This window comes from Rhipicephalus microplus, chromosome 1, assembly GCF_043290135.1.
Source record: "Rhipicephalus microplus isolate Deutch F79 chromosome 1, USDA_Rmic, whole genome shotgun sequence".
Classification (NCBI taxonomy): Eukaryota; Metazoa; Arthropoda; class Arachnida; order Ixodida; family Ixodidae; genus Rhipicephalus; species Rhipicephalus microplus.
The window spans coordinates 138,802,344-138,827,775 of NC_134700.1; the positions used below are offsets into that span (position 1 = coordinate 138,802,344).

The 25,432-nt window shown below is 41.7% G+C and overlaps 1 protein-coding gene across 2 annotated transcripts in view; it reads left to right on the top strand.

Moving 5' to 3' along the window:
* The first annotated feature begins 1,817 nt into the window (after positions 1–1,817).
* Positions 1,818–25,432, top strand: part of LOC119177770 (neprilysin-1-like) — a 54,498-nt gene continuing 30,883 nt past the window's right edge. For both annotated transcript variants that reach the window (XM_075887435.1, XM_075887436.1), the window contains exons 1-12: positions 1,818–1,986; positions 3,185–3,244; positions 6,993–7,160; positions 7,843–7,926; positions 8,773–8,882; positions 10,197–10,500; positions 11,878–11,976; positions 12,930–13,007; positions 15,477–15,589; positions 16,508–16,566; positions 17,127–17,178; positions 20,392–20,456. In XM_075887435.1, coding sequence (XP_075743550.1) covers positions 1,939–1,986; positions 3,185–3,244; positions 6,993–7,160; positions 7,843–7,926; positions 8,773–8,882; positions 10,197–10,500; positions 11,878–11,976; positions 12,930–13,007; positions 15,477–15,589; positions 16,508–16,566; positions 17,127–17,178; positions 20,392–20,456 — 1,240 coding nt within the window. In that variant the 5' untranslated portion in view covers positions 1,818–1,938. The remainder of the gene's footprint in view (positions 1,987–3,184; positions 3,245–6,992; positions 7,161–7,842; positions 7,927–8,772; positions 8,883–10,196; positions 10,501–11,877; positions 11,977–12,929; positions 13,008–15,476; positions 15,590–16,507; positions 16,567–17,126; positions 17,179–20,391; positions 20,457–25,432) is intronic.

Below are 25,432 nucleotides of genomic sequence, written 5' to 3' on the forward strand. Positions count from 1 at the left end.
ACTAACGCAGCTTTTTGAGTCACCTCATTAGTGTATCCACTCGCTCAAGACTGCCAAGCGGTGTTAGGAGAGCATGTAATACGAGAATAAAAATGAAAACGCGCCAATATTCATAAATGGTTTCGTCACCACACCACGACTGATGACAAGTGTAAGATAGGACGGTGCTAATGCTGTGCCTCACACATTTTGCAGGGCCTCCGTTGTCCGGCGTAATATACTGTAACACGTCATTCTGCGAAGCGGACGGTAAGAAAAGATTGATCTCTTTGTTAACTTGTTCGACAAAATTGTTATCCATAGCTTTCATTTACAATGGCGTTCTCCCATGCCACTTTTTCTCGCGCTCATCGTGTGCCCTGCATGGTTTCTTCGAAAATGTGGGTTCACCAGCAAGTTTGAGAAGTGGTAATTACGTGCTGGGTGCTGAAAACAGCCGAGTACTTGACTCATTGCATCTCAAATGACGTTCTGAAAAACATCGTAAACAAGTTGATTTGGTGAAATGAGTGAGCTACAGTGATAGCCACCCCAACATGCGATCCTATTACTAGAACTACCAACGTGGCGTATTTCTACTGGTCTCTTTATGTTTGTGAAAAGCAAGCACGTCTAGTTAGGCACCAGCGATTTTTGCGGTTTTATACAGTCCTTTTTATGATGTAGACCGAACGAAACTTTCATTTACCAAACTTGACTGGGTCCTTAATTTTCAATTTTTTAGGTATTTTTATGCATTTTTGCAAGCTGGTAGTAGCCTATGTATTTCATTGTGTATTAATGCAGAATCAGTAGAAACTTCGTAAAAATGTGCGATGCCAGTGTTGTCTGATCACTTGCGGCGATTTGGTATTTTTCAGAGATAAAGGAAGCGTGTTGGATGCAAAAAAAAGCCACAGTTTATGAAAGCTTGTCTCTGCATACCAATTTGCTGCATACCTCTGAATTATCGAAAAGTATTTTGTGCCACTGTTGTGTAATTACGCCTCGTGTTATGCAATTTTATACGCATCATATAAGGACGTCTATTCAGGAAAACGTTTTTCAAAGGAAACAGCTTGGCAACTGCTTGCTACTGGTAGAGCCAAAATAAGCTGAGGGCTTGTGTAGTCAAGCAACATCATGATGGCACAAAGGTAGCATTAAGCATTTATATATAGAGTGATTATAGTTTTTCTCGAAGATTGAAGTATAGTTGCTCTGGTAACCATATATTGCATGAAAAAAATGCATGATTGAATTAGGTGACAGAATCAGCCATGAGACGGGTTCGTAAATGTGTTGAGCTATTACTCACAAATTGTGATATTCGAAAATTGATAAATCATAGCAAGCTTCGACACGACCAGGGAGGGCCACTGAATGAAGGCAGGGTTGTTTCAACAATGATAAGTGGTACATTTATTGTCATCGCATAGCTCGCGCAACGTAAAGCTGCTCCAAAACTTGAACGGAGCAGGCGTTTTTTGGCAAGGCAATACAAAAATTAACTCCGGCTTACTTCATCAGAGAAGTGGTTGCTTATTTTTATACAAAAATGATGGGACTATCATTTGGAACACTTCTGAAAAAAAAAAAGATAAGGAGCAGTTTTGGTATGCATCGCACTAGCATTGAAGCTTGCGCTGCTTGGTCACAGCTTGCGTGCTCGGTGTTACTTTTGGAGCACCTATACATGATAAGTGGGTACATAAAGCGCCCCGTTATTTTGCAAGTCATCCAGTCATTCCACAACTTTAGTTGCGCTCACAAGATGTCATTGCCTAATGATGATCGCTGACTTTCCGGATATGGTCATTTACGTGTGTCCAGGGCAGTTCATCTCTGGAGTGGTGAAAGGGAGTTCAGTTGATCCGTGCGACAATTTCCACGCTTACGTGTGCGAACAATGGAGCCGGGCCTCACCGGACGCTACGACCGTGTACGCAGACGTGGCCGATGCTCTCGCTGGGACTACTGAGGAGACGGCCAGGCAAATACTCAGCGGTTAGGCACCATTATAATTTTGTTTACTAATATGTGACATAACCTCTCAAAACCAAAGTAAAACCAAATTCAACTTCAAAGTGGAAAAGTAAGCTAACCATAGACTGTGCCCTGTGAAACAGATTGAAGTGGATGGAAGCTCCAACTGTAACTTGCCCATTAAACGCAGGCTTTAAGCACTCAACTGTTTTGGACGCGCACAATCGTCCTTGCCAAACTATGCACAAGCCCTTAAGGACGAGGTTGGCTTGTCCGCTTGAGATATCTCCCAAGGAGTGGTTCGAATAGGAATCTCTCGTTTTCAATCTACTTTGCGTATCCGTTCACCGCTGGCAGCACTTGCCTGTCAATTTTTTTTTATTTTGAACACCATGCTCGTTTAGTCGCGACTTGTGTTTAGAAAATATTGTTCTGTGGTAATGCATGCGCTGATTGTTCATAAAAGAAACCACTTGTTCATTGTACAGCCTTATGGGTGTCAATTACTAGGATTCCCACGTTTACTGTGATGAGTTGTGATGTCAATGTCACCTGTTTCTCGGTGACAGCATTACTTTACTCATATTGTACGACACTAACAGGTCATGCAACAATAAAATTTGGTATGCTAATCATTATTATTATACGCTTAAACTACTTGTCGCCAATGAAATCATCCTTTTTAAAAGCAAATTATTGATTACCTTTTTGACAATAAAAAACGCTTTGGAGAGAAAAACTCGAGAAAAAACAGTTCAGTTTCCTTTATTCTCAAAACTTGTACCACAAACTAACACAATCCTGATCACCGTCAAATATCCAACGTGTTCACTGGTGCAGACAGCAAAACCACTCACTTGCAACAGTACGCTGCTCCAACAGCAAAGTGGGTTCACAACAGACATCTTGTCCGGCATTAAAGAAAACTAGAAAGCCACATGTTGGTGTTACAAACTTCACTTTAGAGTGCAAAGTTCACAGAAGTTTATTTTGATTCCGACCTCACCACGTAAAAGTTCAACACAAAATGTTATTGACAATGCAAGATTCAACGCTCGTTCAATTTTTTCCCAACAATCACCAATCTCAGATAACACAAAACGCGTAACAGTGTCACGAATCATATTTTTCTTTCGGAAATTTATTTCTTATTGTAAGCGAGAATAATATGAACTCAATATGGATTTACGATGGTTATTGACTACGAGTGCGTTTTCAGGTATTAAAGACGCAGACCTGCATCCGCTGCAAAAGCTGTGGGCTACATGCAATCAAAACGGTAAGAGAACGTTAATCATTACTCGCCGAGACAAGTTTATTCGTATGTGGTGACTAAGTTCACATATAAAAATATAGTGATCGCATTGATCCTTCGGTTTGATTCCCGTTAGTGAGAAGTTCTGCGTCCCCTTCAGAAACTGTTTCCTTCCTTTTTTACCATTACACTTTATATAAAATAAAAGAAATGCCTTGTTTGGTTATCTTTAAATAAGTATTCATTGGAAGCCCTAATTAACAAAACGTACTAAAGTTTTATATGATACTGTTTACACTCTTGGCGGCGATCTTTTAACATATATTGTCCTTACCCATACGCGACATTATTGTTTAGAAATTTTGCTCTGTGATGCGCACGAATATATTTGTGAAAAAGTTCACTTATAAGCCATACTGACAAAACAATGAAGGACGATGTGACAGACGTGTTCTTTTCAAAGAATGAAGTATTGTTGAGAAATAATCGATCTGTTTTCGGGGAGCTATCCAAGAGAATTCAGCTTGGTGTCGTCGCATAAGTTCGGAAGGCCGTGTCCATTGATGAACTTGATGTTTTTTTTCAAGAGAATCAGATACAAAGTATTTGGAAACGCAATATTGGAGTGATGCTTAGTGATTGTAATCATGACATTGGTACCAAATTTGAAAGAATAGTTGCGCACAAAACTACCAGTGGCTCGTTGTGAGTGACAGGCTCAAGGAGTAAAAGTTGGAATACCAACAATCGTAGCATAAATTGTGATTGTATCAATGTAGTAAAAAACCAGTTGCTGACATGGTAGTTCACAAAAGTCAGCTAACGTTTTGCTGAGTGAAGATTTCAGTGCTAATTGTTAGAATGATACGAGCTGGGTGAGATGAAAGATAAACTAGTGAACTTTATATTGCACAAACCAGCTTCCCTACTAGTATTCCTTCTTTGTAGACATTTATAACGTTTTATTTGTACATTATACATATGTTGTAAAGACATGATTATATTTTTACAGACAAATTTTATTTTATTTATTTATTTTATTTATTTTCTTTATTACATACTGCAGTCCGTAGACCAAGCAGGAGGGGCACAAAAAGGGAGCATAGCGAAAAAAGTGAACAAGTTATACAGCAAGTTAGAATACACAAAGCTACTGAAAAACAAGTCATACTAAATAGGATGCTTAGTTATACATATCTAGAAAAAAATAAATTTAACCGGCAGGAGGAAATAACACATTTTCTTACATAACAATACATAATATTCCCTAATGTTGGTAAATAATTTTTGATGTAACGTTAAAAAGCCAACATTACATTATAAAGGACGCTTTAGTTGGGGCTCCAGAAGTTTCTACCGCCTGGTTTCCTTTGACATGCACCTAATTCTAAGCGCGCGGGCCTCAAGCATTTTCGCCTCAATCGAAAATGTGGCTGTCGCTGCCGGGATTCGAATGTGTGACCTTTGGGTCAGCATCCCAGTGTCTTAGTCGCCACTCCACCATGGTTGAAGATAATATAGCTTGTACTAGATATAACGCATTGGATGTCAACAATAGGCACCTTTGGGACACAAGTACATTAGACGTATTTTTAGGCCGCCAAACGTAAAGCACATATGCATTATGGCATCTGTGCGCCCAACAATTCAATTTACAGCCTCAGCCACCAAAACCATGCTTGTTGAGGTGCTCTCTTCTCTCGGCATCGACTTGACGGACGTTCAAAAGGCCTCCTCCGAAGAGGCACTTCGAGCTGGAGGCAGTGTTCAATTCAAGCTGGGCGTGGCACCACTCGCGTTTGTCTCGATGGACTCGTACGTGGCCAAGGGTTACACGAAGATATTAGCGGTACGCTGAGCTTGCGTGTATATCCCTGTTTCATGAATCAGTGAGCCCTAATCTGGTTGGACTCGCATTCTGCTTTGAATATTGATTGATATGTGGGGTTTAACGTCTTAAAATCATTGTATGATTATGAGAGATACCGTAGTGAAGGGCTCCGTCAATTTGGACCCACTAAAGTTATTTACCCTGTACACAAATCTGAGCACACACTCAAGTTCCGCAGTGGTTCCATTTCACTACACTGAGTGAATCTCGTATATCTAAAGCGCACGCTGTGGATCAGTTAGACCTTTTTACCTTCAACGTGCTGCATTCATAACGAGTTTGCTTAGCACACTATCATAGCTGTTTGTCCTCACAGTGCGTGACGTATGCGACCACGCGAAAGTTACGAGGTGACATTAGCATGTCAAACAAGATAGTGGTCGTTCAGATAATAATTAGAGAAAAATAGTAGCCAATATTTATTATAGACTTCAACAAGGTGCACTTATTTTTACTTTGGCTAGGATGTTGAAATAAATTTGTCACTAATAAACACAAAAATATGTGAAGCTACATTTTTGATATATTTATGTCTTACTTTACACGCATAACATTCCATGAACACTCGTCTTGTCATTTAGCATCTTCATCACTGACATCGTGCCAGTCACCAAACAGTAACCAAACCGAAACCGAAAATCATTACGTAACAACAAACCCCCAGCATCCGAAAAGAAATATAAATACACGGTGTCGAGGTATCAGCTCATAGCCGTGTAAATCAAAGTTTTTTTTTGAATAATATGTAATTTCCGCGTCAGACAACGCAACAAGTTTTCACCATACAAAAAGAAAAAATGCACCTTGGAGTAGAAACATTCAGGTATTTGTAATGCTCACGATAAACAAAAAAAAAAAACCATGCAAAGGTTGAAATCACAAAAGAACACTTGTTTACTTAGCTGCACTTTTTTGTGTTCAGTATTCAGCCAGCGCCTACATTTTTTTTACGCATGTCATGTCTCAGAAGGGCCTAAACACTCGCAGTTTTCAGCACAAATATTCTCAGATATGTCAGGATTGTATCATAGCTAATATAGAGAAACAAAGCAGAAAGGTTGTTTTTGTTTACAGTGGTGGCAGCCCATATCATTTATATAAACTTTACACGTGTTTTAGGTTTCTTTAGATAACGCGATATCTGTTCTCATGCAGGTTTCTCATTGATAATACTGTTACTCATATTTACTGTAAACTTTAACATTTTCTCAATAATGTGCTCCATTATTATTTCGTTGTGGTATGATTGCTAAGAGTGTGCTCACATAAGCCCAAACACCAACTTCGCTTGCTCTCACTTTAGCTATTGTTTCATGATTACTCTCGGTACATGGCGATGGTGGTATATTGGTGTCTCGTAGACAAACCCTACAGAAAAGTCAAGCAACGTGAGGATAACGGCTCATCTGTAAAAATAAGCACGCGAAAGCAGACAGCGCAAAAAAACAACAGGAACAAATATACGGCATACCACATAAAGTACAGCGAATGCGCTGTGAAAAAGATGAACCAAATATGTGCAAAACTACACGCCAAACTGTTTATTCTGGAAGGCTCTGTATCCCCCGTCTTTCCACTTCTGGAGATCACAATTTCACAGTGGATCACCATTTCACAGGAATTTATGAAAAGTTTTTAAAATAAAATTCACTAGATGCACCAGCCTCTGTTCAAATTTCCGGCATCTGTGCAAATATTCGCATTCAGCACGCCATGGAATTCAAACAGTCGGAAAGGCTGTAGGAAGTCCTTATGCTTGCAAAGGGCACTGCGCTGATCTGTACTCCTTGTTAGCCAGCTTTAGTCGTTTGAATATGGTCAACCTAAGAAACAAACGAGTAATGAAACCTGGCAATATATAAAGTATCTCGAATTTAACAGCTCGAAGATGGCGATACCTTGATGAGCCCTGAAGATGCCGCCACAAGCGGTCAAATGGAGTCCATCTCTACTCTAGCCTGCGTCTACCTGCAAGCTGTGGCACCCGCGGATCAGCGCAGCAAAACCTTGTGTGACTCCATAGCCGATGTGGCTCTACAGCTGGCCAAAGTGAGCTCAACGTTCATCTGAAATTGCGTCTCCACTGTGTACCATTCTCCATGCTACACCTACCATGTACGATGCTTCCAGGTTTGGGACAAAGTCCACTGTAATTGCCATGGGAGCCCGGCTGCACTCGCAGTTCAATGTTTGGGGTGCATGAGTGCAAGAAAGGTGTGACAGTGATCGTGTTAGTCTTACCTGATTGTTGTTTAAATAAACTCTAGGGAGACAGAAAATACCCGTGAATTGATTAAGGCAGTTAGCACACCAAAAGTTAGGCAAATCAGTCTCCCTGTTATGCATTATCCCTACACATACACCCTGCTTCACTGTAATGCTATGATAGCGAATATGCGTCTTGTTTTACGCCGCCGTTTCTCTCGCACCAAAGGAAAAATATTTACCAGGTTTTATAAAACAAGTAAAAAAAGCTGTAACATGGTTTTCTTGCCTCTGACAAATATGAGACACTCTGGGATATCAGAGATACCTTATTTGAAGACAGGCTGTACTGATTTTGCCTTGCCTTTACCAGCCGAATTTCTCAAAGTATGCTCTTTAACATGGCTGCAAAATTTAACCAACCTTGAAATTGTTCATTTAGCACGGAGTCCGTACAAATGACCTGCAGCAATATCATCACTTTACGAACATTATGCGCTCTGCAAAATACAACTTCTCTGTGCAGATATCGCTTCTAGACAAGCCTCCCAAAGAGCGGATGACCAACTATAGCCTCGAAACCTGGGATACAGTAGCCCCGCTTGAAGCGGTAAATTTTTTTCTCCATGATTATTTGTACACATACACAATAAGTAACAAAATGTATCTGCCATTCTTCTAGTAATTCATGAAAGACAGGTAGAATAAAAATAGATTTGCAATTGAATCGCAAGCACGCATAAAAACGTTGCCGGATATTTACAGAAGTTCTGCATCAGCCAGTACCTAACATTAGAAGATAACAAAAACACGCGACTCATTTACCGATTCAACTTCTTACCACATGCCACTGCAAGTCGCTGAAACACATATGTTAGAAAAATACAAACACACCTTGAACACCTGAAAATAATTTGTCGGTGCATGTCTTCGGTCTTTTTCTTCCTGCCCGTTTTCTTTAACAAATGCTATCCACAAACAATTTGTATTTCTGAACGTCACATCACTGTAGCGTCAGCAGCAATCTGATATTAATGATGCAGATACATTTTGCCTTCTTTTATATTTATGTATTGTCTGCACAGAAGGTGACAGTGTTAGTGCGTGAGCAATATATAATTTACTATGCAGTTATGTTCCTGCTACACTTAGAATGAATGTTACAGTTTAAATGTGAATGTGAACGGTAACATAAATTCAGTTGTGACGCACAGGTACCAGAAATATTTTACAATGTGGTGGTATGACATGTGCCGCCACTGATGTGGGTGAACTTGAAGCAGAAAGAACGTGGGAGGTACACCCGTTAAATCGAATAGTTTGCAGCGGAAATTCGATATCATTGATTATTTGTATGAACGAGTGCTTTCATTCTGCAAATAGTGAAATTGTGGTGTTAATTCAGGCCGAATCCACCGAATAAAATGCTTGCATGATGTATTCTTTTGCATGGAAGCTCTTCCAAGCAATGAATGGATCCCGCAGCTACATGGGTGACAACAAGCCAGTTCTTCTCAAGAACCAGAGGCTGGTCGTTGTCATCAAAACCCTCAGCCAGACTATGCCGTGAGTTAGAACGTACATTAGTGAATAGAGACGGTAGTGCCCAGAACTGAAACTATTAAAAAATCAGCGCAAAAAAGTGCTCCCTATTGTTTATGAATACGACGCAATGTATCAGGAGACAGATGCTATAGGAAGAGGGAGTTAGAGGGTACTTAGCAGAAGTTTTACAGCTTAGCGACTTCAAGAACAAATCATTCTTAGATATTTAAAAACGCTTCTTGTATCTGGAACCCGTTTCGTGGCCCATTATTAGCGAAAGCACTGTCTAGTGGTGGATGTTCATGTGTGGTTCTGCTGGCTCTGAGGCTTACAGGTAGGCGAGGAAACTCTAGGTGCTTTTTCGCATTGAGAGTGAGTGCTCAGTTCAGCAAAATGCAAAAGCAAAAACATGGATATATAAATGATCATCAAATACTTATGCTACGCTAAGATATTTATTCATTGCAGTTATTGCACGATCAAGCAAAATGCGTGACGATTGTGACGCTTATTGGTGAAGACAAAATGCACTGCATTGACTAGCAATACAAGCTGCGCATTTCCATACACCAGGCTTTCATTAGGCATGAGAGCTGAAATCGAGTGCTTGGATATCTTTTCTTGAATGCAGAACAGGCGGTAAATAAGTACCTGCTTACAATCAGAAAACTGTGACAGCAATGTAGATCTACGCTCAATGAAAACGCCCTCAGGACCAGCCGACCAGTTTTGTCTACCCGTTCTGAACATGTCAAAATTGAAATCGATTGCGAAAACAGTATTTTGGTATGCAAGACCAGTAACAAGGATGGAAGGTAGAATGTGTCCTAGATGAATCAGGAGCATTGCCTGATAAAGTAATCGTTTGATGATGATAACACTAATTCATCGATATCTGTTCTTTGTTATCTCTGCTAACTGCAATAGGATTCAAGCACGCTAGCCAGTTACTACCGCTAAATTGGTGTTATTTGAAGTTCTGCCGCTATTATTGATATGAACGAGACAAATGATGATGAAATTTGGCAGGCAAGCTTGAATGAGAAGGTGCCCAAATAAAGAATTCCCAATGGAGTCTACAGATGATTACGTACTTTGACTTGAAGCCTCTACACTTATTTCTTTCTTTTTACCTGCTGTTAGATGTAACAGAAAATATTTTTTTCTATGAAATTCTAGCGTTGAGGGTATCTTAAATGAACGTTTTCTCGACGTACAAGCAAATACCTCACGCTTTTCATTGCACTTGTAGATTTACATTGTCTCTGTGTTGCTCGTTAGTCACTGCACGTGAATTATTGAAATACTCAAAAATGGTTTGCGTTGACATTACAGTGAGCACGTGTACCGATACGTTGGCTTCCACGCAACCGCCTACTTGTCACCGTACCTGGATTCCATGGAGGCATTCTGGGAGATGGCACTTTTTGCTACTGCACGACGCGTGCCACGCCGCAAGATGCCGCGGGAGCGCATCGGTCGGATGGTGGACGAGCTGTCACTTGACAACGCGGTAGGCCATTGGCCACCGGAAAAATGGCGTATTTGCCTTCACGTCATAGATCGGCTGCTTCCTGGGGTGCTGGTCGTGGCATTTTCTCGGAACGCGAATGACACTACCTTTTTCACGGAGCTTATGGTGAGTTCGCTGCTTGGTCCATAACCCATATATGCATGTCTAAAGGGGTGTACGCAGATATTTCTTTCCCTGGAAAAGGGGGCGGGTGGGGGTCGCCTTCTTGGAATGACTATTTCTACCTCTGTATGCCACTGCAAACACAATTTTTGGAGGGTGGGGGCACTGGCTCAGTATGTCACTGTCTGGTTGCGCCATTGTGTGAGTACGTGGTTTATAGTTTCAAGAACTTAGTTTGTGATTTATTGTGTAAAATATTATAGAATGATAAATTATTTCATTAGGTAACAGGTAGTGATACACAATATAAACTTTCCTGTCTGTGCAGCAATCACTAAGAATACCGTCCGAGAACTGTGATTGAGGAATATGTGACTCGCTAATTACTAGCCACCAAAGATTTTATTATGAATTATTTTATGTTTTCAGCTGTGACGTACGCAGACACTAACACCAAGGTGTCGAAGCGTCACCGTACGTGAAAGGCAGCAGTCACTCATTGATTAAACTTATTCCCTTGAACTGTCAAATTGTCTATTGCTCCTTCCCGATACTTTCAACACTGTTGTGTTCAATTACCATCCCGACATGCAAAAACCCTAGCGACAGGTGTAAAAAAAAGTTATATTTTCAAGGACCCTGAGCTTTGCTTTTATGTTCACCTTACCATGAAAAAAGTGTTAAACGAAATGCTAGGTGAAGAAACATAACAGATACCATGAATAGGATATACTTTTAAAATTCACAAATAAATCAACACGTGCACTTGTCCCTACATTTTTCATTGGAGAAGTGTGCCATCCCGAGCAAGCTCGCAGACAGCCACATGATTTGTCTCGATAGGTAGCAGCTTGGACGTTCACGATTGCCAGATTTATGTGCCGAGCTAGAGTCTGTCGCTGCGTACAGCTACGCCCAAGATGTCCACTCAACTGGTCAACGCCATTTGTCGATGCGGCGCAGGACTCTTTACCCGGTTGTTTACGCGCTAGCGGCATGATGGCGCTACAGGTGATTGGTTCGTACGATGCCTCTCGCACTCTGTAATGGGAGCGGCCTCGGAATCTGGTGACATTGAGCCAGATGACCAGAGAGGTCCCACGAATACGCCTAAGTAAACAGGTTTCGAATATTTTCGCTTACGTCCAAAATGTAGCCACTGCAGCCGGGATTCCATCCCGTGACCTTTGGGTCAGCAGCCGAGCGGCATAACCACTACACCACCGTGGTGGGGCGTGGACGCGATTCCGTACAATCGGATGTGTGTGCCATGGAACCAGCCGCAAGTGGTCGTATTGGATCACTGTAAATGGATAAACACTATTAGCAGCATACAGACCTTATTGAATGGCACCTAATGTTTTTTTGTCGCTTCCATAGGCTGACGTCATCGCCGAGGAAGTGCGAAGCACTTTCATTGACCACGTAGGACGAATGGCCCATTTTGACAACTGGACCAGGCGTGTGTTTAAAACGAAGGTCAGTTGTGATTTGTGTTTCACTCAACTGTTAACTTACAGCCAAAGTTGGTACAGCTAAAGCTGTCGTCTTGTAATCTTACACTCCTGTTTAGAGACAAAGGAACTAGCCTTAAAGAAAAATTCAAAGCGAGGCATTAAACTTGACAATGAAGTATGGCGACGCAGAGCCACACAGCCAGAATCTCCTCGCTCGTGTACATGCACCATGACTGGCAAAGATAGTTCGCATTGCCAGATATTTTATTAAGCTTAGTAGAAGAGAAGAATAACACCAGGTGTGACACAACACGAAGTGTGTAAATAGGTGGGGGTTTAAAGCTTAGCTCCTATCGTAGAAAGCTCCGCCCCAATGTTTAATTTGTTTTAATATCACAGTGCACATAGTGCCTAACAGACACTCAGCGAGTGCAGTGTTTCTCCGCATAATTACAAGTAATAGCATGACTCGCAGTCCAGCACTTAGCAAGTTTACGACCATTTATGGCTTAGTGGGTAACTACCAATCGTCCTTTTGTATAGTCACACCAATACAGTCTGCAGAGGCTTCTAGAAGGCTGCATGTCTAGCTTTTCTTTGCATTTTCGTTGCGGGCTCGGCGCAGGCCTGGTGATATTTATTATACTATAGCCTATAGCAGGACACACAGGGTGAATTGACTACGAGCAAAAAAAGCACACAACCAATGCTTCGTATCAACATTCCACCAGTAAAGCGCCTTAAATATAAATTAATTATCTACCAGGTCATCTGATACCAGTTTTTTTGTATATCTGGTTTTAGGTAAATGATTTTCTGAACACCTGGTTTAATTGTCTTCAAGGAAATAATGATTTTATGCTAGGGCAAGAAGGGCTTCTACACTTGTATAACCTATTATTTTTCTTTCTATGCAAGTTTGACACAAAACGGACCCTTTTTGTCGTAGTTGCCGATGGTCTGTCTATATTTCAGGCGAAGACAACGAACCTGTATTCCATGTTTCCTTTGCGCCAGTTCTTTCACGCGTCAATTCTTGAGTACGCAAAGAAGGTGAGCTAAAGCTTGGATATATTGGCATATCTTGTCTAGAGGATCAATCCTTGTCTAGAGGATCTTGTCTAGAGGATCAAAGTTTGTTTTGCGAGACGACAAATATTATTATCTACAAATTATAACATGTATTAGCACACAAAGCAATGGTATCTTTATAGCCAGAAGAGTGTCCGTGCGAAGCAATAGAAGCTATTCAAAGTGTACTGCGCCATCTGTTGATAAGCCCGCAGGCTCATACCACCATCTCTTCCTGGGTGTGAAAATCAAACCAGTATCATATCATGGCTGCTAGGGTGCAATATGCTGTTCTAAATGCAAAGCATTCCTTAGCGAACTTCAGCGACTTTGAGCATATCAATCAATCAATCAATCAATCAATCAATCAATCAATCAATCAATCAATCAATCAATCAATCAACCAATCAGTCAGTCAGTCAGTCAGTCAGTCAGTCAATCAATCAATCAATCAATCAATCTATCTATCTATCTATCTATCTAGCCGCCTACGGCTTTTAGCTCTCTTGGCTGTTTGGATAATGGTATCGATACCAAAGTTGGTATGGCATAAAATAACATGGCCAAAGTTGGTATGGCATAACATGAAAGGCACCGAAGTTCGCTAAGAAATGCTTCCTATTTAAAAAATGACCCTCTCAAAAGTGCTCTTCTACCTCTATGCATACTTTGCCATGCATTTTTTTTTTTGCTCAGCTATCATGTAGTCTAGGCCTACAGAACAAAATATTTATATACGCATTGTTAAACACACAAATCTGGCATGTCCGCGGTAGATGTCGATTGATACACATTTGTTTGGCCATACTGCAAATTGGCGAAAACGATTATTTACCGATGTATACGTACGTTAGAGTCCGTCCATGGCTTAGACCAAGAAGCACACGCAATAAAAATTGTCGTTACATATACTGCTTTGACCGTCCACTACCCCAACAAGCATCTCTGTCAGAGCTTCACAAAGCCCCCTGCGCAAAAAAAAGTTCTCAGCCTACACGACGCAAGCGGCATTTTTATACCCATGTATTTCTCAGCTTCTAATATGATTATTTTCTTACTTTCTTTAGTTAACCTGCGTGGCGAACATACTGGAGTTGTGAAGTTCTTGGTGTAAATTAAGTAGCTCTTCAAGGTGCACGTGAGCATGAATTAGGCCATCTTAGATAGATCATCGAACAGTTATCCTCACTAATCGCGGGCCCTCGTTTCGTGCCACTACCTAACACTGCGTGTTTGTGTGGATGTCGAGTTTTATTACATTGCGCGAAGGAGATTCTCAGTTATACTTGGTAATAAAGTTAGCCATCTCGAGTTTTCCACTGATTATCACAGGCAAAAAAAGCGCTTGCCATCTTTGGTGCGCAGATTATGAAATTTTCAGTGAGGGATAGTGCTTGGTATTTATCATCACTATATATGTCATCCCACCGCGGTGGTCTAGTGCTCAAGTACTCGGCTGCGGACCCACAGGTGGCGGGATCAAATGCTGGTTGCAGCAGCTGCTTTTTTCTTGAAGGTGGAAATGCTGTAGGCCCATGTGCTCCGATTTAGGTGCACGTTAAAGAACACAAGATGGCCGAAATTTCCGGAGCCCTCTACTACAGCGTCTCTTATAATCATATGGTGGTTTTGGGACGTCAAACCCCACATATATAATAATCAATCAGCTTTTTATGTCCTCACATGTATGCTTGGGGGAATTTGCTTGAATATAAAGTGCAGCGCATGTCCGTTAAATTTTCTTTTCTGTTCTGGACGCTTGTTTGAAAGAAGGTCATGTCACTTCCACATGTCATGGCTACAGCAAAGAAGACAAGGGGAATGTTTATGAGACACACCAACTACTAGCATAAAAAGAACAGGCGCATTGAATCCCGAGATCTAAAGGTATTTCAGTGAAGCCCTGATCCCAACAAAGGCTGTTTTGACATAGGAAGAAGACCATAGTAGAGCGGCCCTTCCTTCAGTTATTGGCAACAATTTTTTGAAGGAGATGCCTTCTCACGCCTACTACTGGCGTGTCCAGTGAGCGCATGTTTTCGACTGTAGCAAACACCGTAAGAATATAGTGAATAACTCTGAAACCATGACACAACCTGTGCTTCTGTTTGACAATTTGTACTGTTTCGGTATCAGTCACTCAACGCGTTATGTGCTCTAGAACTTGAGCAAGTTTCATTTCATCGTTCAGTCTTTCAACGGTCCAAGAAACACTTTGTTCCTATAAGCAAACAGATATTTCATAATTTTGGCTGGTATCCCGAACTATGAATTTTTAATTTTATTTAGGACAAAATTGCAATATTCATACACCCCTACCTGATACACTTCCCTTGAAGCGACAGCACAAGAAAAATGACAATTGCAGTCAATGTATACTAGCTCACATGTGCAATGAAAACTCACATACTTCATTCAAGTGAGATTGAAACTGCTTGTGATCTCCTCCAGGTGCAGGCAAAGGTGCAAAATGCAAATACGTCGCTCGATATTTTCCTGAAAGCTAGTGCCTTTGTCGGGTCTACGTGGAGCGACCCAAAACAGGACATCATGCACGAGAACAGGTACGAATTCATTCTTTGAGCACTGATCCTTCGTACGTTGTACAACGTTACCTACACGAAGTTGCCCACCCCTATTTGCAGCTTTTTAGAGAAACGTGGGTAGAAGGCGATGAGTAGCAAAGAGGTCTGCCAAAGACAGGTCCGGCGCTTCATGTGCGTTTTACGATATGTAAAAAGGATTCTCTCAATAAGTAGCCACATGTATATTACGTAGTCAAGATGTCATAACTGTCTAACTTCTATCTTAGTTCACGTGTACGGATGCCTTTTGTATGTTTATGTTCGCTGTTCAATTATTATTTAAATGTATCCTACTTACAACACTCATTTAAAAACATTCACTGAAGATTTTTATGACTCTCATCGCTGGCTTCAAGTAACCTCATATTTATAGTGTTGTCATTATTCGAATTTTAAATTACAAGGATGCAATATTGATAAATATATGTATGGACCTAATTTTGAAGGATTCTAAGCACGTAGTTACCAGCTGTATACGCTTTATTTTCCTCCAGGCAGTGTGGCTGAGAGGTCTGTGGTGCGCGATCTTCTTCTAGCCGTGTCCTTCTGAATGACTTCGGGCTGAGAAATCAGACAGCCCATTTAATAGCGATAGAATGATAATGTTGGATCTAGCAATAATAATAGTGAACATGAAGGGAAAAGTTATGTGTTTCGTGCAAGACATCTACATATATTGCGATTGTTATAACCTAGCAATTTTCTTTGTGCTCCCTCTGCAAGTTAGTAATGTATAAACTTAGTATACACAAATATGACTTAAAGAAGTAAAGCAACATCCCTTTGCAAACGAAAGACTGCAGGCCTTCTAAATCGTAATTATGAAGAAGCTTTGTTGACTTTGTATATCTGAATTTTCATGTTGGTGTGTTTTCTGACCTTTACTATTTTTTTCAGGTTCGGGTCAACATTGTTCGATACCGATTGTCTCGATTGGCCTCAGCACGACACTGTCAGTGAGTCATTTCTCCTCGTATTTCAAATAAATTTATTATGTTCAAATGCGTGCACACGCCTGAAGATAATACCATTGTAAATTCTTGCGCAGAAATAGATATTTCAGAACGAAGAAAACGAAATGTTGACAGAATCGCAATGCACTTACATCTTTTACATTCCTTTGAGCAACAGGTTACAATTTGCAGCCTTCGGTGTAATGTCCAGTTAATAATTGTTGCACTCGTAAGAACATCAACAGCTATAATATAGATTAGTCGATAAATTGGTCCATAAAATGCACATCAATGAAAGATAATAACACAAAGTGGTGCAGTGGGGGAACCAAACAGTGGTAACTTTTTTTTTATTCTGAATAACGTTTGCTAACCAGAAAATTACAAAAAATTCAAAGAGACTCAAAAGTATCGGTTCTAAGCATATTCAGGACCACTGGCATTGCCACCACCAAATCTCTCTTGTTCACTGCTTTATTGGGTAAATAACAATATCTCTAGATAAAAAATTGCTGTACGTTCTCTTAATTATTTCTGATTTTTGTTTCACGCTGCATACACAGTGATTCCCATGGGGATGTTCAATCATTCTATTCCGACTTCACCCAGTGAAAGGTAGGAATCAAAGGAATTTCCATTCTCTGTATGTAACCACTATTTGCTTTCAACCTTTCTTTTTTCATACTATATTGTCTTATCGGCTAAGATATAGAATGAAAAATTGTTACGGCAAGCTAAAGCTACTTTACTTATAGATCTCAAATTTAATTACCTGTGATCACGTTAAAGCCCAGGCATTATTACATATGCTGCACGAAAACTAAATACATATGCTGTGTTATAATAAAACAATTTGTCGCATATGCAATATCTAACAAGGCACAAACTGATCTGAAGAAGAGGACGCAGAAACAAGCACTCTACCAAACACATTTACTTAGAAGTGAGCGCACGTATTTCAACCTCAAGTTTTGCTATGAATGTTGTAATGGGACTTCGCTCATGCTGCATGAATGAAAATACAATTGGCTTATTATCACTCCACGTTTTCTTCGATTTATTCGTTTATAGATTTTTGGGGTTAGAAACGCCCTCTAAACTAACGGACTGAGCAGACACGGTTGGGCCAAAACCAAACAGGTTTTTGTTGAACTACTGTTACAACGATGATATCGTCAGCAGAATAAAAATACATCCCTAGTCATCAACCGGCTAAAACAACCTTGCACAGTATTCCCATACACTTAATCGAACATGCAAGCTAAAGAACTTGAACGAGCAAGCCCTAGGCAGCGCAAAGGTGGCCGTCGCCAATGCCCGACTCACCTCGAGGGCCCTTGGCAGACTGCCCGCAGTCTACTTGGAACCACCGCGAGATACTACCATTCGCGCAAGCCGCCACACGCCCAAGAGACTTGCCAATCTTTTCTCCCCGGTCTCGCTTCCAGGTGTGACTGGCGGCGTAACCGTGCTAACCAAGATGATGATGATGTCGATGATGATGATGATGATGATGGTGATAAACACTCGCGAGCACAATGCCAGCTACCGCTCGATAGTTGCGCACCCTAAATGCGGCCTATGCGCGAAATACTGTGCGCCACGAAGCGCAAACAACTTTACGGGGGGGGGGGTGTCAGCGCCTCCAAAGATTCCTAGAGTTATCCTAAGAGAGGTACAGAATGTTGTCTCTCTGAAGTGATCTCATGCTTCGCCAGTTCTTCACACAGTGATTATGAAACAGAATGGTGCAATACCTAGGGTGTAAAAATACATACAAGTTTTCAGGAACCCCGAATCAGTTGTATTCGATTAACCTTATCGGGACAAATACTCTGCGAGCATGTTAACTATTTTAAATTGCGGTTTTGAACTCCAGAATCACTGTTACCAGCTTTAATTTAGTGACAGTAGTGAAATTTTTGTATATGACAATTTTTGTGCATGTTTTGTACGGTACGCTTGGGAATAGGAAGCCACAAACCTTCGAGCACCCGTTCTGCGGATAGCGAAGTCACAAACCCCTTGTTTGTTTAAGCAACGTCTTAAAAACATTCACGAGCCTTGAGCGTCAAAAAGAATTGTAAATGCTAAATGGCACACTGGAATAACAACATTGCTTATTAGAACGAAAGCGCCATGCAAGTCAATGAGAATTTAGGGCAACGGACAGAAAGCTCAATTGAATTTTATTCTAGCAATAAGGAAATGATTACGTCATGTTAATTTGTAATTTAGATGTAATGCACATAAGATAACCTAATTATTTCAAACTTAGCCTTGTACTGTTTTGCAAAGCTTCATTCAATTATTTGTCCCGGGTGCTAACCAAGAATAGCACACGAAATTGTGTGGCGACTAATGCAACATGTACACAAAGTGATAATGAATTTTTTCAAAGAATACACACAGTAATAAGCTCTGGGATGTACAATCTTCACCCGATGGCACACACATAATTTTACATCAGATTGAAATACAATGTCATACTCGCTTTATTCAGGAGAAGTGCCTGATACTGGTAAATGATATGTCATATTTTCGTGACGCAGAACGTGTCAGTGTAAAATAATGATGTTGTATTGGACGAGAAGCGCTGTAAAAGTGGGCATTTGCAAATATACGGGGATTATTACTGATTTAGGGGGAATACTTGCGCCCTTAGCGGTAGTGGTACCATTACCACACAATGACATCACACGATTTAAGATGCCAGAATTGATGTTGGTGATTTCTGCTAAAAACATTGAACACAGAAAGATGGCAATAGGTTTAGGCATTTTTGTGTCAAGATGAATAGTATAAAACTAACATATAAAGAGAGAAATATCTTTATAAGTATATACATGAGCCACCCCTCACAGACACTATGGGTGGACTCCTCATTACAGAAGTTCATTAGCGTCCAACGCGACTCGGGCTTGGTTGACCAGTACCTTCCGGCTCGCTAAGTCAGAACAGCAGAGCAGGGCTGCCTCCCTGTCCTCCCGGGTGGGGTTCCATTATGTGTTATGGCGAGGAGTTGACCGACATGCCCAAACCATGTTGACGACTTCCGAAGACTTTTCCGCACAGTGCGGACACTTTTCTGCACAGGCATGATCGAGATATTTTAAAACTTCTGGACGCAGCAGTGTTTTGGTGTAAATGTGGAGGAGTAAACATTCCTCTGTCATTGTAAGGCCCTTGAAGAGTTTGGGTAAAATCGAGTAGTTAAACCGATATACTTCAGTCATTTCTAGTAATGTTGAGGTCGGATTAAGTTCGGGATAGATTAAGGGATAATTAGAAAGAAAGTGCGGCCACGGGAAGTGGCTTCAGCCATTTCATTTCCTTCGAAGCCCGTATGATCTGGAGGCCATACGATACTGTGGGACGTGGGGCCTGGGCGTAAATGCTGTTTTGTAAGATACGGTATGCCAGGTGTGGGACGTTCTCATGTTTAATATTTAAGCAGGCTCCTGTTGAGTAAGCAGTGATGACGCACGTGCCCTGGTCTGTGGCAGCTAGCCCGATGGCAACATAACGCGAAAATCTTGGAATGTTTTACCGGTAGTGTCACCCCTAACGGGACACTTTAGCGCACGGTCTCACCCAATTCTTCGAACAATAAAGTGAATTAAAGGCAAAACTTTCAGATAGCAATTAGGAGGCGCGTTTGAACGTTTCGAATACTTACCACGTTATTGAATCACTGAGACACGTAGAATATGTCATATGAAATTAAAAATATTGGTACGCACCCAACAGAAATTGGTAGCAATTTGAACGTCACCTGCGGTAGAATCTGTTTTAAATATAGTTATTTTACTTTTTATTCTCTCTCAGGATGTTTCATGTACCCTCAATCGGGTACCGTCTTGCCGCCTGCTTGTTCCAAGAAACATTTCCAGGTACGTGCTGCTTCCCCCGCCTCTCTTTTACTACATAAGAACTGCTCTTATAGTAACAGTCTTTTGGACCCGGTTGTCCCCGAATCTCATTAAGTATCTATGATCACCTGAGCTGTGCCTATTTTAGGAGCTCCTTCTGGGAATATTTCCTTCTGTAGTGCCATGTTTTTAGTGACTCCTAAAGATGTTAAAATAGTAAAAATGAAAATTAAATACTTTAGGTGCTGGGTGCACGTAGGTTAAGAAAAATAATATCACATCTCTGGTTGTTCTCGGAAATACTGTTGTCATAATCGTCGTCTTACAATAGTTTGGCACGTGTGCTGCTAGGCTTTTTGTTATAAGTTATACTGTTCAATTTCATTGACATTTATCACACAGCAAACATTCACAGCAGCATTTTTGTAATCTCAACCAGCTATATGCTCTTTTTCAAGCAAGGCTTCTAGCTCTACTTTCACAGGCTGCCTCTAATTAATGGGTGAAGCGGGCAATACATCACATAATGTAATTCTATAACTAATTCCGCCTGATTCTTTAAATTGTCTGCAACCACTAGAGTAGTAAGTATGAAGGCCCAACGAGGCAATATCACACCTAACTTCTAAGGAACGTCATGCGTTTCTTGGAAGACAAGACCTGAGATGAATTAATTTTTGACGTGCGCCAGACTGGCCGATGTTGAGCGGTTTCGCGTGGCTTGGTGAACAGTTCTATGAAAGCATGAGGAGCAGTGACGTCACACGGCGCACAATTTGCGCTCCGAAAGCATGGAAGCTTCTTGGGTGACGTGTCACTAGTGAACTGGAGCTGTAATTGCTTGAGATGACTCGCTCACTCGCTAGCACCTCCGTCCGTCTATCCATGGTCATCCATCCATCCGACCACCCGTTGATCGTCCGTTCATCCACCTGTGGTTCATACATTCATCTGCCTGTCCGTTCGCAGCTCATGCAACGTGTATCCCTGCATAGCCGAGCTAAGCTACAGCTAATGTTTTAATGTCCCTAACATTTTCTTCATCTACATAATTTTTATCAAAGCTGCAGCAGCCTATTTTGACTAAAAGAAATAGATTTCCTTCGGAACGTTAGCACACGTGTTGTTCATGGTGCGTTGTGGAGATGACTACGTGGTTGTTAGGTGGATTATGTTTTGTTTGTTTTGTATTTATCTTTTTTGTCAGATGCTGCCCAAGTATATGTAGTGCGGTTCTAGCAAATAAATTCTTGTTGTAAGTCAGTGCCGCTGTCTGCCTCCTTCTTTCTCTTGTCCCTCGTTATTGGCGCTGTTTTTTTTTAAGTGAATCATGTCGTACCAACTCGCCCAAGCAACCACGTTAGCTAGTTTTGACCAATTCGTTGTGCTGTTGACGAAACCGATATCACATGCATTAACTAGAAATCAGGCGTGTCAACACAACAAGCCAACCTCAATATTAGGGTTATCTGGTGATGCTAAAAGTGAGTTCGACGTCGAAAAAAAGATTGTAACCTGGCATCCTTTAATGGTCTTAGCTTGTTACGTACACTGAACACCACTCTTTGGCCACACTTTGACGACAGTTTTATAACTTATATGATTGAAGCTCATCAAATTGAATTCTGTTATTAGACACAAGGTTGTGGTGACCTCTCTGACTGATTCGAACGGATCTATTTATCAAATAACTATGCCTCAGTTTTAAGAACAATTGTTTATAAGAGCAATACTAACATGACTTCTTGTTGACGCTACAGAGCTGAACAGATATGAATTTCTCCTTGCATCAGAGTAACCAGTCAACTCTGTAGACATCATGGTAGGCATAGAGAGAACATGCAGTGAACCGATAGGATCGCGGTGTGTGAGGGCACAAAGGCAGCTGACATGTTCCGTGCGCCATACGTGTTTTGGAAGTGTGGTCTGTCGCGAGCACATAAGCGGCAGCATGTGAGGTGTTACAATATTGCGTACGAATCATAGTGTCGTAAACTGTAGCGCGAGCTTTTAGGGACTTCTCTTAGAGACAAAGTTTTATTGCGTAGCATTTCATGAGCGAGCTTTATCTGGTAGCTCCCACACTCCACTGCACATGCATGTGTCTTCGCCCTCTCCTACGCTCTATCCTCCCTTGCCTCATAATGCCGACGGAAGCAAACTCTGCTAGACTACGCTCACTCTACCCTCTTTCCTCTACGCATCCCTAACCAGGAGTTTCCGCCCTGTTGACCTTGCACGCCCTCTCTCGTTTTTTCTTCTCTCCTCCTCTCCTCTGCCTGTTACCTCCCAACGCCGATGCTGGCAGCGTCTGCTAGCGAGTTCCTTTACTGAAAAAAATTACCCTCTCCTCTCCGAAGGGAATCGTGCGGAAATAAAAAGGCATTTCTTGCGATGAGAGTACAAGGCGTAGTAATTTAATGGCATAAGCTAATGACAAGACGATGATTTTCACCGTAGCTATTCATTTACCTTCCCCTTGAGGGATAGTGACAATCTACCTGTCATAATTTGATAGTGCTTGCCAAATGTGCTCCACCCCATTCTTATTCTTCTAGTTACTTCAATCTCGTGGTTCGGCTCCGCGGTTATTACCTGCCCTAAGTAGACATAGTGTTTTACAACTTGAAGTGCACTATTACCTATCTCGAAGCGCTGCTCTTTTCTGAGGTTGTTGTACATTACTTTCGTTTTCTGCGAATTCATTTTAAGACCCACCTTTCTGCCCTCCTTGTCTAACTCCGTAATAGAAAGTTGCGATTCGTCCCCTGAGTTACTCAGCAATGCACTGTCATCGGCGAAGCGCAGGTTACTAAGGTACTCTCCATTTACTCTTATCCCTAACTGCTCCTATTCTAGGCATCTGAAAACCTCCTGTAAGCACGCGGTAAATCGCATTGGAGAGATTGTGTCCCCCTGCTTTACACCCTTCTTGATTGGTATTCTGTTGCTTTCTTTATGAATCACTATGGTAGCAGTTGATCCCCTGTAGATTTCTTCCAGGATGTTTATATGTACTTCATCGACGCCCTGATTCCGCAGTGTCTGCATGACGGCTGATATTTCTACTGAATGAAACGCCTTCTCGCAATCTATGAAGGCTATGTATTGTGGTTCGTTATATTCTGAGCATTTCTCTATTACCTGATTGATAGTATGAATGTGGTCGATTGTTGAGTAGCGTGTTCGAAATCCTGCTTGTTCCTCTGGTTGATTGAATTCTAATGTTTTCTTTACTCCGTTAGCAATTACCTTTGTAAATAGCTTGTATACTATAGAGAGCAAGCTAATCGGCCTGTACTTCTTCAAGTCTTTGTCATCTCCTTTTTTATGTATTAGGATGATGTTAGCGTTCTTCCAAGACTCTGGTACTCTTCCCATCAGGAGACGCCTCGTAAACAGGGTGGCTAGTTTTTCTTGCCGGCACTTAGCTACGGAGTAGAAACCTGGAGACTTACAAAGAGGGTTCAGCTTAAATTGAGGACGACGCAGTGAGCAATGGAAAGAAAAATGGTAGGTGTAACCTTAAAAGACAAGAAGAGAGCAGAGTGGATTAGGGAACAAACGGGGGTTAAGGATATCATAGCTAAAATCAAGAAGAAGAAATGGACATGGGCCGGGCATGTAGGGCGTAGACAGGATAACCGCTGGTCGTTAAGGGTAACTAACTGGATTTCCAGAGAAGGGTTAGAGGAGACAGAGGGTTAGGTGGGCAGATGAGATCAAGACATTTGCGGGTATAAATTGGCAGCAGCAAGCACAGGACCGGGTTAACAGGCGGAACATGGGAGAGGCCTTTGTCCTGCAGTGGACGTAGTCAGACTGATGATGATGATGATGATTCATTTACACACTCATCAGCCAGTGAATGGTCTGGAGCAAGGAGAGCGCTTCACTCAATTTACGCCATAAATACCTACGAGCGAGCGGACGGGAAAGTGGGGAGGAGATAGAGTGAACGGCGAGAAAAAGAGTGGCGAAGCACTAAACCTACCCTATCCTACACTCTTTCCACACACGCGGTAGCTCCGACGAACTCCCGCGATGCCAGCACGGGCACACGCCACAGCGCGCTTGTTCTGTCCGCTCTCTCACCGCTACTTCGACCATACCACCTGCTCTAGTTGACAGGATGGATAAGCGCGCGCTCCCCCAGCTGTTGCTATCCGAAAAAGAAAGGAAGCTCAGACATAACATCTGCTGCGCAGGGACACCGACAGACACCTGACATGCCCCGAATAAGAAATGCATTCGAATTTAAAAACCGAGTGCTCGCGTTGCAGCCGTTCACTGGTCACCCTTATATATAGGCACTGGAAAGAGGTTGGTATAAAAGGCGTATTGATTAAAAGCAGGTAAAGTATGCTACCGTGCCACACTGCATAGAGCACCCGGCATCCATTGTCCCGGACTCACGGGTTCTAGGCTCAAATCCAGTTGACGGAACTTTTTCCTTGCCTCTTTATCGTACGTATTTTTCGTCGTCATTTACGTGGCGGAAATATGTCACTGAAGTCATTGTGGACCCCGGCATGAAAAATTTTGTGCTAAAACCCACTCCGCACACGGCATATCTGTTCACTGGCCACGCCGTATATATAGGCACTGCAGCTTGACCTCCCACACTCTAAGCAAGAACCATGCGAGTTAGGCGTTTTTGCGGCTCATGACCTCTGAAAACTCTCTCGCGTTTAAAATTACTTTCCCGTGTTGAAGTAAAAGGTCGTTTTACCGCCACCTCTGAGGCACGTATTAAAAGGATGTCAAAATCCAGTTATACCTCGCGGATATTTTTTTATAACGTGACTTTATAACCTGCCCATCGGAGATAATTATCACGTGACTGCAAGCTGCAGCTGTTTCTGTGGCTTTTTCCCCACACCCCCCTAGTGACGCTATCAGTGAATTCTGAAGGTACACGAAGACTACTAATGTTATTATTGTTTTCCCAAAGTTTGGTATGGCATTGTGGAGCCTCATGAATGAACTCGGTTCAA